Source organism: Bacillus rossius, chromosome 1 (assembly GCF_032445375.1).
Source record: "Bacillus rossius redtenbacheri isolate Brsri chromosome 1, Brsri_v3, whole genome shotgun sequence".
Lineage (NCBI taxonomy): Eukaryota > Metazoa > Arthropoda > Insecta > Phasmatodea > Bacillidae > Bacillus > Bacillus rossius.
Genome location: NC_086330.1, coordinates 48,707,483 through 48,723,278, shown reverse-complemented (window position 1 = coordinate 48,723,278; position 15,796 = coordinate 48,707,483). Strand labels below are relative to the sequence as shown.

The 15,796-nt window shown below is 36.4% G+C and overlaps 1 protein-coding gene across 1 annotated transcript in view; it reads left to right on the top strand.

The window, feature by feature from the left end:
- Window positions 1–15,796, top strand: part of LOC134535693 (DNA damage-binding protein 1) — a 110,120-nt gene that overhangs the window by 59,750 nt on the left and 34,574 nt on the right. Inside the window, exon 14 of the mRNA XM_063374891.1 lies at window positions 14,618–14,741. Within this exon, the coding sequence (XP_063230961.1) occupies window positions 14,618–14,741 (124 nt within the window). The remainder of the gene's footprint in view (window positions 1–14,617; window positions 14,742–15,796) is intronic.

Here is a 15,796-nt window from a genome sequence, read left to right as displayed (position 1 = left end):
GTGACGCCAGAGATTAGAGTGACGCGCGTCGCGCGACGGAATTAGTACGGATTAATGGCGCTAGTAGTCTCGTGGTTAGTAAACTACTCCTCTTCGGGAATTCATCTATTTAGTTTTTTCTCGCTAAATATGGCCTATTGAAAGTTTTGTTTAGAGAAATTAATATTCTTATCCTGTTTAGCGGGAAATAGATCTTAACTTTCTTTTGTATGAAAACCTGGTTGATGAAAAGTTTTGTTTTCCACAGTAGAACATCGTTAATCCGTGACGCGCTAATACGGGAATCGGATAATCCGGGACGATTTAAAAGTGCAGAAAAAAAAGAGAAGCAAAATTGTCAGTGCTTAAAATTAACGTCACGCGGGCCGGCGGCCGGCAAACACTGCAACGCTGTTTGTACCGACCCTTTGTGTCGCCCCCCTTTCAGCTGTCACATTTGTCACTCTTTAAACGTGAGGGGGATGTCCTGACTTCTGCTTCCCGTTTTCCGTTTGTTTGAATGTTGTTTCACGTGCTGCAGAGTTACTTTCCGCCCGCCAACGCACGGCAGGCGCCTGGCGAGTGACGTGTCTGGCTGGCATTCGGTTGATCGATGGGGAGGAGGGGGGGTGGGGAGCTACCCAAAATTTATGTGTACAAGGTCAGCACGATCTTATCTTTCTCTCTTCGGCTGTTGTAAATGACCGTGAACTAATGGCTAGGCAGTGCCGTATTTTTTTAAGCCGAGACAACAATTCGAAGGCGGCCCTTACCGTTAACCGATTATCCGGGTTTATTTATTTATTTTTTTTTTTTTTTACAGAATTTCAATTATCCGGGCATCGGCGGGTCCCAATGAACACGTATAATTGGGAGTTTACTATTTTTATCCATCTGCTGCGAAGGCGCAGTAAGCCTCGGGAGATGTTACGTCACATGACCTTGGCCTTAACCCAGCTGCACGCTGGTGTCTGAGAAGCTTGACAAGACCTTCCGGGCTTACCTGTATAATTGCTAGTCCGTGAAATTTATGATGTCGTGATTTTTAAGTAATCATGTCAATGAAAAGTAGTTTTGTCTGGGAATATTTCACCGTTTATAGTGATCAGTCAAAAGCAACGTGTAATCAGAGGTACTTGAAAGGCTCTAATCGGCTCAGAAGATCGGCAAGATCGGCAGCAGATGATCGGCATCGGCATGATCGGCAAAATAGGTGATCGGCCCAGCTCTACAGAAATTAATGGAAATGATGCAAGGAATGAACCAGGAAATGAAACAAAACAGTCAGGAAATGATGCGGGACATGACACAGAAAATTGAACAGGGACAACAGGATCTTACTGATAAAATTGAACAGGGACAACAGGATCTTACTAATAAAATTGAACTGGGACAACAAAATTTTACTCTAAAATTAGAACAGGGTCTAGCACAAAACAAGCAGGAAATAAGGCAGGGAGTGTCACAGATGAAGGATGAAATTATTAAACATATATAGCAGGAGTTAGGGAATACAGAGGTTAAACTTGATGTACAAACTGAGGTAAACAAGGAAATTCACACTTGTAAACAAAGGATTGAAAGCTGTGAATCGCAAGTGGAAAGGGGACAAACTAATGTAGAAACTTGTGAAAGGGAAATTATATTGTTAAAAGAAAATGTTGAATTTATGGGACATGATATAGATATACATGAAAATGTAAACATTGAGAACAAATGTGAAAAATTCCTAGATGAGGTAAATAGGGAATGTGTAGACAATGTAGTTGAAAAAAATTAGTAAATGTAAAGGTAATAGACATGTGAACAGGATTTTGTGTAAACAGATGAAAGAAGTAGAAATTGAAATGCAAACGTTCTCAGATACACTTAAGGATGCATTTGCTGAGGAAGTAATCAATGAATTAAATTTTGCAGATTGCGGAGAAATGTTAAAATGGAGATTTTTTCCAAGTGTAAGCAGTGATGTACGAAGATATGGGTTGTGTGTACCGAGTAGGTTACAAACTAAAACTTTCGCACTGATCCATGTGAGAAAAACTGTGCAACATGATCAGAGATTTTTTGTGTGGAAGCATGTGTACAGAACTATCGCCGAGATAGTAAACAGTTTTTTGTTCTGTTCAAAGGCAGAAGAAAGACATGGTAAATGTAAAGGAGTGATGCAAAATCTGGAAACAGTGTGTTTGGACTTGTTTGGCCCACTGCCGACATGTAGGGGTGTAGTCAAGACTAGTTTTGTTGTGTTTGATGTTTTTTAAATTTTTTGCAATTTTTGCAATTTTTTTCAATGTTTTTCAGATTTTTTTATTTTTTGAATTGTATACTTTTTAAATAATGTTTTGTATTTTGTAGAGTTTTTGTATTTTTTGAAGAGTAGTTATAGTATAATATAGGAAGGCACAAATAAGATTGACAGCAATTTTTTACAAGATTCTTAAAGAGCAGGAAGATAAATACATCCAAGTTAATGGGAATATGTTCTGTTGTAATAGTAATAATGGTATGAATTCTTTTTGAGTAGACAGTTACTAAATATTATGTGAAGAAATGCTTTACATTGTGAGAATTGCATTGCACTTGTTTGTTTAATGTTGTGTCATGGGAAGATGTTAACTAAAATTTATTACGAGTTATGTTTTCGGGAAAATGATATAATTTTGAAATGGTTAAATATTTTAAATGAAAATGCTACACATATTGGTAATGCTAAATGTTTGTTTTGGATTGAATGACAGGGTGACAACATCCTATATTATAGGTATGAAATGCAATGCTAAACGTTAATGAATAACAGTCGTCGAGTTTTGAAGCTGCAGAAGCAGTTGTGTGTTCATGATGTCTAGAGTTCAGGAGAATTTTTTCGTATTGTCCTAAATAAGCAGCGAATGTTTTCTTTGTGTAATGTGGTTTGTGAGGCAGCTGGGGGGCCAGGAGGTTAATTTTAAATATGTTTCCGGCATGGAGTCCGATGTTTTTTTTGCAAGGGTGAATCCCTTCTCCTTGGTCGCTCCCACCCCTCATCAATGTTAATATATGTGCTGCTGTTGCTGAAAGGGGAGGTATGATTTGAAACCTGAGGAAGGACATTAGTTCATGTAATTTGTTTTTGAAGAATAGAAGCATACGATTGTATCTTAATGAAGTGTTTGTCATGCCATGACTATAGAATTGTCAACTTGTTTATCGAAAATTAAGAGAGGTATGTAAAGCTTAAAATTTGATGCATAATGACTAGTGCTGTGTATATCTTTGTATAATTTTTTGTTTTAAATTTCATTAATTAGGTTGGCCGAGCTGACTAGCAGCTAAAAGGGTTGTAGTTGGGCGCCCCTTACCTTTCGGTTAGCTCGGGAGTTAGGAAGGAAAGAGAAGGAAGTTGGTAAAACTTTGTGTATTTGTTATGTGTATAGGTTAGCCGAGCTGACTAGCAGCTAAAAGGGTTGTAGTTGGGCGCCCCTTACCTTTCGGCTAGCTCGGGAGTTAGGAATGAAAGATGAAGAGAGTTGGAAGGACTGTGTGTATTTGTTATGTATAATAGGTTAGCCGAGCTGACTAGCAGCTAAAAGGGTTGTAATTGAGCGTCCCTTACCTTTCGGCTAGCTCAGGAGCTAGGAATGAGGGAGAAGGAAGTTGGAAGGAAAGGAACTGTGTGTATTTTTTATGTGTGATAATGATGTTTTTGTGTATTTTTTATATTATAGTTAATGATACTAAGAGATGTAAGTGAATGATGTCAACAAATGAAAATGCAGGGTGTTAAAACAGAATTAAGTTTATATTTTGGTGTAAATATTATAAGGTGGTGTAACTTTTTGATTAGAAAGTTTGAATATGATGAGTGATAAGGTAATGTGTTATAAAAAAGTTTCTTTGTTGTGGAAAGTTTACTAGGAGTTTGTGTCTTATGAAGTTGATGCATCTATATTAGAAATTGTAGTTCATGGGTTATCAATGTTGAGCAGTCTAGTTCTAATTTTGAAATAAGGGTTATCCAGTGGTTGAAGTTATGATAGAGGTATTGTGAAGATACTTAGAAATTTATAATTTTATAATTTGATAAGTTGTTTTTTTGGATGGAATTTAGGAAAATTTTGTGTCAACAGTTTTAAAGCGATAGTGTTGTCAAGTTTTTGTAAGTGCAGATATGAAGAATGGAGAATTTGGTTGATTTGTGGGTTACAGTGGGTGTTCCATGAGATTTGAGGAGTTTGTCATAAGCAGCAGAGAATCAGAGTAACAGCGTTTTTTAAGGGATTTTAAAGAAGATAATTTGTTTTGAGGTTATTTGTTGTGGTCGTCGAGGTTTCTGCCGAGTTGTAAGTTTTTGAAGAAGTTAAAGTTTTTGTGTTTATCGTTGTCGAGGTGGTCGTGGAGACGTAATTCCTGGAGTTGAAGATTTTTCGTCGTCGTTTCCACGGTTGTAAAAGTAAGTTGTTCAGAGTTTTTTGTTGTTATTGAAGATTCTTCGTTGACCAGGGGGTGTCTGCTTGAAGCTTATAGAGAAACCAGTTTCAAAAGTGATTTGTATTTTGCACTAATGAGAGGGAGATAACCATTTGTAGAGTTTTTTTGACACTTTGTAGTAAGAGGTATGTTTTCAAATTTTGGCTTTTTAACAAAGGAATTGAGGTTATGACAATTTTTAAGTAACGACATTTTGTAATTTCTATGTAAACAAGGGTAGTAACTACTGGATGCATTTATTTCTCAGAATGTTTTGTATTTATTTTGTACAGATTAGTTTTTCACTTTTGTAACTTTTCAATTAAATGTAGTGTTAATTTAATTGAAAAGTTGGGGGGGTAATGTAATGTTGCAGAACACTGCCCTCCTAATTAAATAATTTTTCTTTTAAACTATTTTCATGAATGTAAATATTTCTTAAAAGGTCTTTTCAAGGATATTTTACAACTTTTATGTATGTTAGAGTTGATATTTTTCACTTGCTGAATGTTTTAAGAAGGTATTATGTATTTTATTAGACATTTTTAATCATTACTATTTTTTATGTAATTATTCACAAATGAGCCGCTTTTCTAGATTTTTGCATGTTTAGGCCTACTTTTTCTGGTTATTTCGAAATGATTTTAATTTGGTAAAGTAATTTGTATTATAATTGCTGTTTATAATGTTCATTAACGTGTTGGATGATTCTAGAACAAGGTACTGTGTCTGGGCTGGTGTGATGGTTAGAAAGAGAGGCATGAGAGGCCTGTAAGTGTAAGTGAGAAAGGAACAGTGCTTCCCCGCCAACCGAGATAAAGACGGTAATTTCCCCCCCTGCATGGGAACTGAGTGATAACTGCTCTCTCACGGTGTGGGAGAGAGAACGAGAATGGAAGTCCCCGATTTCAATGTAAAATTGAAAAGAGATAGATCAGGGGAAGCCCAGAGTTCTGTGTGTACAAGGTTTTTCCATGTATTGTAACTTGTTCTGTGATTGGCTTGTATCAGTAAGCGTGAAAGAAGCGTGCATGTGATTGGTCGGTGAGGTCATGTGACGTCTACTCCCTGCGTGGAGAAGAGTGTGGCAGGACTTCACCAGTCGTCTGTCGATCGCTACCCAGTAGGTCGCGTTCGGTGGCTTCTCGCCAAATTGTGATGTAATTTGCTAATAGATAATTTAACGTGGGTGGTCAGAGCCATGCCGAGTATTAAATTAAACTAATTTTTTTTTTATATTTCTTTCGGACAATAATTAGAGATTGCAGCCACCTTCGTCGGCATTTGGCTCGGGGCGAAATTCGGTTTCGCTGGGTGCGGCCACGTTTGAGGCCGCACTGACTTCATGTATTTGCAGCAAAACATTACTGAAGGACTTAATCTACGCTATTATTTTTCGTTAATTTTCCTCGCTTGAGCTACCAGCAGTTTTTCGACGGGCAGATGTATGAATGAAACGATAGAATGAACCATTGGAAGTGTTTGGATTCGTCAGGGCATTCTGTGTGAAAAAATAAAAACAAAAACTAAAATCGGCATTCAACATCTGTTTATTTTTGTATATAACGAACTGTTATAAGAGGAACAGTCATGAAATATTAACTGGTAAATATCCCATATGTCTCGCGCACCACCATTATTATTCGGACCATAGAAAAGAGGAACTGTCATAAAATTATTACTGGTAAATATTCAATACGACTCGCACCACCTATTGTAGATTGATGGAATTATGTCAGAAACTATACATACTGGTTATTATCTGATGAGACTCGCACGTCACCTATTTTATGTTATCTTATCTTCCTCGTGTTTCAAAGTCCAAGTGTGCAAAATTGCATAGAGATAGGATGAACGAATTGTTAACAATGAAATGGCGAAATAATAAGTATAACTAAATTTGGCTTTAAGATTTGGTTTCATCAAAATCTCACCTAGACAGTGACCCTCCTTGTGTTTCAAAGGTCAATTGTATAAAATTTATCGTATACGTTGTCGTACTAGGGACTTAAGGGAATGAACAAATGAAATGTCGGAGTGGGCGCCACCACGTGATATGGGCACGTGGACCTGGCGGAGACTCCCTTCAGGACGTGACGTCGTGACCCGTGTAAGGCTAGGCCCGGTTCCCTTAGCAAACTATATCGCACCAGTGGGCTCTTAAGGCGTCCCACATGCCTCGTGGTTCAGGAGCAGGAACACGTGGTCACTCGACTAAAAATCACAAGTTCGACGCACTCCGTTTATTCCAGTAACGTTACAAACACGTCTCCAGTTGCGCTACATCTACTTTCCCACATTAAAACTGTTAAAAAACCCAACGGCGGGAAAGAATCGGTTTACAGGCTGACCAGGTCGCCTCGTGGCTTGGCCTCGTGAGTTTAAGACGTGGTTCGTGTTTAAATGTTCAAAATGAACTTAAATATTTATTAAAACGTGTCGGCCACCCAGAGTAGTCCTCGCAGATACAAAAGGGTTTTAGAAGTTATGAAAAGTCCGGCGGATGTTAAGGTTCCTATCTACCTGCCTTTGAGGTTTCAAAAACATGTACATTGTTTTATGCAATTTCCAATAAAACTATTAGAGCAACAGCTCTTAAATTTTTTATCCGACAAGTAAAATGAATTCTTTCTGGAAGCATATTTTTACATTTTCTAATTTCGTGATGTAATTTACTAAAATTAATTGCTCAAAACAAGCAATTTGATGCCTGAATTCCCGGTTACTTATCTAAAATTTGTGAAATATGAAACAATAAAACTAAAGACGACATTGTTATAATAAAAATGATAGTATAAAAGTGTAGGGTCACCGCTTTGAATTTTAAAATATTCGTTTACGAAAATTGGATATTTTGGTGTTCTTTGTGTCTGACTCGTGCTGCCTGGCGGGAGAGACGCGTCAAGCTCGAGGCGTGGTCTAGAAGGGAGGTGATGGCGTGGTCTGCAGGGCCAGGCGGCGCTGGAGGAGTGGTTCTGACCTTGAACATTGCCGCGAGAGATAACTGTAAGCTGATTCTTCCCTACTCGCAGCAGCAGCTTGTGTTTCCTGCCGTTGTATCCTGTACTTTGATGTTTGAGATACCTCAAACCATTCCGCACACGAGAATGTGGATGTTTGTAGAGGAAAACACTCCTAAATAATTATGTAATGTATGTCTAGTATTCCACTAAATTGCCATCCAACATAAAGTGAATATAAAGTATATAAATGCATGAGTTAATAGTGATTATATTAAATTGGTTAGAGAACTATAGCAGAAATATTATTAGAAGTAAGTAAAGGCTCCGGTTATTAGTCATCAGTAGAGCCACGGAATTTTCGCGCATTTATTTAGTCGCAAGCTTGAATGCAAACCTCCACACTGTCGCACTGTGTTCATGATTGGACCGCAGTTATCTGGACACGCCCCTCTACGGCCATGAGCCAACGATGTCCAGCTAGGAGAGAAGTAAACGAATCAGGTAGTGCCAAATAACAAGGATAAAAATGTTCTCGCTAAGAAATCAACCAATGGGAAAATAAACATGGGTCGAGCACACCTATAACTTTGAATTCTATCCTGAGGCCAGAGGAATCCGCGAAATTTCCGGGACTTTAGTCATCAGCTTCATATATAAAGATGGAAGCGCATGTAGACAAAATAAAAGCAAAATCGGGCAAATTGTTTATGAGTGCAAGAAGGAAGAAGAGAAAAGGAACAGCCTTGATTGAATATCAGAAACAAAGGTATGTCGCATTTTTTTTGCATGGACTCAAATGGGGAACTAAATTTTTTACCAACCACCCTTTTTTTTTATTTTGCTCCTCTTCAAAGTGGGTTAGTAATAATAATTTTTCGTGTTTTCAGAAAATACAACAGACTTCAGGAAAATTTGCAAGACATTCTACCGCAAGCCAGTAGTACAGTGCACAGCGCAACTCATGTTTCGCACTCTGAAGTCGGTACAGTGATTGATACACCTCAATGTTCAGTACATGAAACGTGCGACATAGAGAACTCATGTCACGGCTTGAGCACCGGAGAAGTGTAAATAATAATAGTTTATTTTATTCAGCCATGAAAGATTTTTTCCTAACGTCCCCACTTCTGCGTACTGCAAATCGCTACCAGTACTTACCACCATATTTTTTTTTGCACTACAATGTTTTTAATGTCATGTTGTAAGAAAAATTGAGTCTTATTCAAAAGATTAATTTTTAGTAACTTGCGCGTTTGGATGATATATGAATGCATACCATGTGTTTCGATATTTTTAATTAATTTTTACTACTTTGTTTCGTAAGTTATTACCGTAGTTTTTGGTTCCATGTTTCTTTCTCAATCCAGCTATTTTGACTTGTGAAAAAAATACAGTAACATGTTCGAAAAAACATTACCACCAATAAGTACAGTATTTTTGCTTGTTACCACTTGCTTCTTGAAAGAAATTTGCTCTCAGCGAGTTCTAAATAACTGACGTGATTGGACAATTCCATGGTTACTTCTCTTGAGTTTTTAGTTCAGACTAAATTGAACTATTTGAAAATGAACCTTTGAAAAAATTAAAAACACTGCTTGTTACTAGAGTGGATAATGCATTGAATATTAGTAGTATTAAAATATTCGGGGAACAATTTATTAGAAAAATTGCCTAACAATTATTATCATGGTAAATTTCTGCCTTTGATATATTATTTGAATAGGTTTTAAATATAAAATAAAATTATTTTTGCCCTAACTCCCATAGTCTGCTAGGTGTGATTAATTGTTTTCCACATTACGTTATTTCACGTAACTGTAAATAGAAGCTAGTTTAACCTACAGTGCTTCACTGTGGCAGAGTGATAAAACATTCTTAACTTTGCAACTTATTTTTAAAATAAGTATTTGTAAATAACATTGAAAACATGTCATATATATATATTTTAATTTGTGTTTATATCCGCTGATCTTTCGTTATGGGTAGGTTTGCAAATTTAGTACGGGAATGTGTAACATTTACAGGAAAATTCCAAAATCGTACACGTTACTTCAGTCAGTAATTCAGTCAGAGAGTGAAAACGGTATTTCCTACTGGAGCAGGCGGGTTGCTGATGATGTAATCATGGAAGACGAAATGGTCGATGGTGTAGAAGATGAAATGCTTGATGGTGTCGGCATAGGAGCAGTAAATGGAACAGTGCTCGTGGCGATGGAGGTATTTATTATCAGCAACAATAAAATAACTTGATACGTAGGCTTATAAATCTTTTATAACAAGGCCTTATGAAAATGTTTCTCGTGATATTTTAGGATGAAAATATTAGGTACGTCTCATGTTAGTTCTGTTTTGGATTGGCATTAGTTTTTGTAAGATTTTGTCTCAATGATTATCCCCCATGTGGTGGCGGGGTAGAATCCCACCATAGCCTGGTGGACTTGGCATATTACATATAATTGCCAACCTTTTTTCTTTTTTGTTTTAAAACACATTATTAAGTATTTCTCAAACCAAATAAAAACTGAAGTTGCAAAAATATAAGCTACTGTGCATACAGTCTTTCTACATAATTCAAGTTAGAATGTGGTTTGCTATAACCTTCTGCAATTAATTTCAGTCACTAAAAAAATTCAATGTTTTTGGACAGCTATTTTATTTTTTAAAGAACTGGAATTATCACCCGTAAATACTTGCAGTATACCTCCTCTGTTACTCAGGGCCGTTAGTACATCTAAAACCTCTACCGAAATCTGATGTAACCAAAAACCTGAAAGTTTTTTAGTATGCCAGAAATCTATTAAAATGCGCAATTTGTACCTCGTCAAAAACTTCAGGACATAATTCAAAATAAAGTATTTCATAATATTGATGCTATCTATAACATGCTCATAACCTACAATAGAATTCCAGTTCTTATAACAAATATGCTATCTTCTGACATTAAAAAGAAATGAGTGTGCACGTTGTAAAACTATGTAGTCTCAGATTAAACGGGACTTTTTATATATAAACAATACCCCTTCATCGGTGCTACACCTGATGGCCTCATTGGAAGTAATACAATAGTGGAAACAAAGTGCCCTGAATCTGCATATGGAAAGGATCTAAGAGAAACCATGAAAGTAGGAAAACTGAAGTACCTGATGTTTTCGGATGATAAAATGAATTCTGTCGTTTTAAATAACAAACAAGAATATTTTTATTAAATACAAGGTCAGCTACATGTCACACAGAGAGATGTTTGTTTATTTGCTGTCTGGACATCTACCGAAAAGGAAAAACAATCACGTAGATCGAAAAAGATGACACATTCTGGGAAAACAAAATGAAAAATAAACTTGTCACATTTTATAAACACTGCATGTTGCCTGAATTGGTGGATCCGAGACACACGCGTAGCATGGAAAAACGAGACCCCATTTACATAACTGATGCTTTACTTCAAAATAAACAAGATAGGATGTTAAAATCATCCAAGAACACGCCTTCAAGTTCCCTACAACTGGTTCATATTGAAGTGAATCATTAACTTAGCTATACAGTCAACAGACTGATGTTAGGTTCATTTGGGATACAGGCTTGACAGCTCTGAACTTGAGCAGGACTGAGGTACTGCACGGAAAGTAAATGCAGAATTTTTTTTTGTTGCAATAACGATTCCTATCTCCTAATTAACAAAGACTTACGACAAAATTACGGAACTAAATAATGCATTGCAATCTAACATGCATTCAGGGAAATGTTCGGCAGTGCTTGTGGACGATATGGTTTGACAACAGTGTAAGTTATGCTTTGTTATAGAGCAACCATCTATTTTTATATAAACTTCTAAGACGGAGGAACATGCGTGTTGGGGTGCTTTACGTCGCAAATGTCTTCTTTTTGTTAAAACAATTTTTTGTTAAATACTGTAGTTGTACAAATAAGTATTATGACTGTAAATTTAAATATATTTGTGTAATTTTTTATCGTAAAATTAACGACGAAATAATAACAGCAAGTGTTTGTATTTTGAGATACTACCTATAGAATCTAAAATACTTGGTTTAACAGTTTTATCATGTGAAATTATATGCTATGTAAGATTTTGTACATAACCTAGCTGAATGTTTTAAATTTGTCTGTATCACTCATTACCTGTCAACAAATTATTACAGCAGGCGTATGTATTTTATGATGCCATGGAATCTAACCACTTGCGTGAAATTGCCCTCATGTAAAAATATGTCTTCTATGAGATTGTATATACAAAATTGCGGATTGTCTTAAAGTTGTCTGTATCATTCCTGTCGACGAATTTACCACAAGTGTAGCCTATGTATTTTGAGATGTCATACAAATTAACCATTTGGTTTAGTGTTGTTCTCATGTGAAAGTATGTATTGTATATTATTGTGAATATAAATATATATAATATATATAATGTAGTGGTTGTTAAATCGGTCCACAGCTTACTGCTTCTCAGCCTTTCGTTTACAACTGATAAATTTTGGAAAATTTATGTACATATATAAAAGTATATATATAAAATTTATCTTTAGAAATTAGGCAACAAAAATTCAAAATAAATAATTTACGTGTTATCTTATTTCCATTAAAATATTTATCACTATTCCAGAGTAAAAAGACCAGCAAGTTACTAATAACGCAGGTGAATTTTTTTCGTTTTGCCGCATAATGCCGGATTCAGGGTACACAACGACATTCCGGCTGCTCTGGTGATACTGTGAGCAACACCTGTCCTTAACATGAATAAATAAAGGTAAAGCAGATGGAACAGGCAAAAAAAAAGTTTTGGAAGTGTGTCTTTTGCACATCTTTTGCAAGGACCTACGTATATTTTCTAATAATATTTAATTTCCAGTAACCATAACAAAAAAATACCTGTAATGTCAGGAATTTATAGCTTTACAGAGTATAGTTAGATTACAATTACTGTCAATTTATGTATACGTTCTTAGCATGAAGTATTCAGTTTATATTTAAATTGCAGTTTATTTTTTGCGACAGAAATTGTGCGAGCGGGAAGCAATGTTTCAGAACTCTGCGTACAAATGTCATACGATACGAATGTGCTGGGACGAAAGCCAAACACAGGTACATTCACGAAACTGGTGGTGGATTCCAGCCTTCCTTCCTCCACGGCGCCTGCAGCCGACTGTCTGCGAGGGAGGGGTGGTAACGCGCCGTCATCCCCTCCCTACCTACTGTAGATACGCGGCGAGCCCAGAACTGTGACGCCCCCAGCTACAAACTCCGCCTCCAGGGCGCTCCGTTCAAGGTCATCGGGACAGATACCGAGTTCTCACGCGTCTAGATAGGAACCTTAAGAGATCAGTTGATTAAAAAAATATGAAGTTGCGCGGTGCTCACCAAGCATCCTACACCGGGTGACGAACAGAAGCGACTGAAGAGGCCAGGGCAGCATGGCGGCCGGAAAGCGCTAGATATACCGTTAGTCTGTTACACTAAATACACTAAAAATTCTATAATAAAATTATATCAAGGTTTCCTTAATTATTTATGTTGAGTATTAATTATTTTAATTATGATGATGGTTCAAACTGGTTGTGGGTAGTTTCATTGCCTGCCGCGTGGGGCGCTGCGCCGTCCTTACCAACTAGCACTGCAAACATAATCCTTAGGGGCTATTATTTAAAGAAAAGATATGTAGCAATTACGTAAACATTAAAATTGAATGAGAAAACAAAAGGTGTCGTGGCACAGACTCTACTCTCGCCTCTTGTTGGCGCCTCACACGCACACACACACACACACCTGCACACGGGGCGGGAGGTTTGAAATAGAGGGTGGCGGTGGGAGGAGAGGGGTGGCGACGGCGTGAGGCACATCGGGCTTAGGGAGGGCGTAGCCCCGGTCGACGTCAACGTTTCACACACTACCATTATTATTCAGACCAAAGAAAAGAGAAAACATTATGAAATATTTTTTGTATTTTGTTGCAAACTAATCGCACTCGTTTATTCGCCCGGTTGTTATTTGGAGAGAAAAAAACTTGAATAAAAAGTGCATTATGTTTTTGGTTCCGCTGTTAGATACCAGGCCCTTTGTGTAGTGAGTAAACATGACAAGATTAAGCATCAGGCAATAGCAATCAATTTTCTAGTTGCAGTCAGGAAGTTCGGCAGTTATGATGGGAAAGTACGGTAATTAGCTAATTACTAACACAATGATTTCCCGTCCAATATGGTAAAAGGTTTCGTTCCTGCCAACACTGAGATATACGTTATTTTCTTTCCAGTGTATTTAAAGTTAAAAACCATTATTTGTTAGGATATTACCGGTTACTTATTTAATTAACAGAAATACGAAGTTTACAATGTATAAAGTTTCTTTCAAAGATGTTTCTAATGTTATAGTCTTTATCTGTAGCACATTCATATTTAGTTTAGTTGATTACACTATAGTGTGTGCTTGCATAGTTCAATATCAATATTGATAGCTTGCCAATTGCATGCAACGCACACGCTCTGTCTAGTGCTGAGTGAACTACATTTAATAGCCCGCATTCTTTCGTCGTTAGTCTGTACTATGACGATGGAATGGCGAAATTTCACCAAGAGTAATTAAATTCTACTTTAAGGTGTTGTTTTATTGAAATCTCACCTAGACAGTGACCTTCCCCTTGTTTCGAAGGTCAAGTGTGCCAAGTTTCAACTCAATCGTATGAACAATGTGTGAGCGCATAGAAGACGAACACACAAACATTAATTTTTATATACATATAAGAAGAAGAATATGGAAAGAATTGCAATTAAAATTTATTTAACATATTTTTTTCTTGTAATTTAGAATTTGTGACATACTTTAAAATGTGTAAATTTATATTTTTTTTTAATTAAGTATGAATGTATAAAAAAATTAATAACTTTTTTTTTATGAATATGTCCCTTTAGTTTTACATAGTTAACAGTTGTTAGGTAATATGGTGGTTTCTTCTCATCTTTCTGGTGTTGGTTTAAGAAAACTGTTTATACTTTTAACATTTTGATGTTATTTTGTCATAATTGCTACTTAGCTATTTCCAATTATGAAAATTTTGTATTGATAATTTTTCTGCTGTTGTGATACTTAACAATGCACTACGTGATATCCAATTTGTAAATATTAATTTTGTAAGTCTTGTTAGTAAAGAACTTAACTGAATGATTTCAGCATGTTTGAAGTGCTACCTGCAGTGCATGCTGTTATGGGGTCTCTGTTGACAGCTTAGCCCTTGCCACAGACAGTTCGGTCACTATCGGCACTATCGATGAGATCCAGAAGCTGCACATTCGCACAGTTCCCCTGGGAGAGTCCCCGCGGAGGATAGCGTACCAAGAAACTTCACAGGTATATTACTTTATTTGCTGAAATGTGGTTGGCATGTTCTTTTCGTAAAATGTATGTTGAAAAACACTGTGAGAGGCTTATTCCAAACCTGACAAAATGGCGTGGCAAAGCTGCATTCCTAGCTCCAAGGTTGGGTAACCTGATGATGCGTATTGGACAGGACGGAGATGAACACATGTTGGTTTGTGAGTGTGTGGATGTGTGAGAAAGATGTTTTTTGATGATAAAAATAATTTTAAAAGCTTGAAAAACATAATTGCGCTGTTGGATGAAAGTACATTTTCAGGAAAAGACGAATATGTGACTGAATGAAAAGAAAATTATTTGTTTTTTAAGTGACTGTGGTATTAGATTAAACGTTTTATTTGAAAGGTGACAGTTTTGTGCTTGCACTTATTGAGCAATTTTCCCATTTAATTATTTTATACTCTTTATTTTTAAAAAAAGCATTAGTATTGGTATTTTGTGGCTGAGAAATTAATGATTCTTCACTACAGTAAACAGATCAGCATTGGTCAGGAGTCATTTATCATTGGTGATGCTTTTTTTTTCTCAGATAATGATAAAAACATTTAATTATTTGTAGTTTATGTATAGCGATAATATTTTCTGCTTGATAACTATGGGATGTGTAATAAGAATTTACATAATATATGTTACTGGAAATAGTGATATAATAGAACTCTAGTTCAGGGGTGGACACAGCTTTGAATCTTGGGAGGGCCGGATGACTGGAGGATACTGGGTGATAAATAGAATACCTCCCAGTTTAGCTAACTTGGAAACTGAAAATGTTGAAAAATAATAGCCCCTAAAATTGATCTTTTAGCACATTTCTGACATCTTTAAAAATAAATATTTAAGTTATGAAATAGCTAATTTGTTCTCTCTACAGTTTTCTTTATCTCAAAATTTTTTTAGGGTGGAGGGGGGGGGGGGGTTGCCCCTGTAGAATAACTGGCAGACGTTGGTACCGGTGCAAAGAATACTTCTTGTTTTATAGAAAATATTAAAGACTATGTATATATGTCTGTAATAAACAGGTAAAACAAACT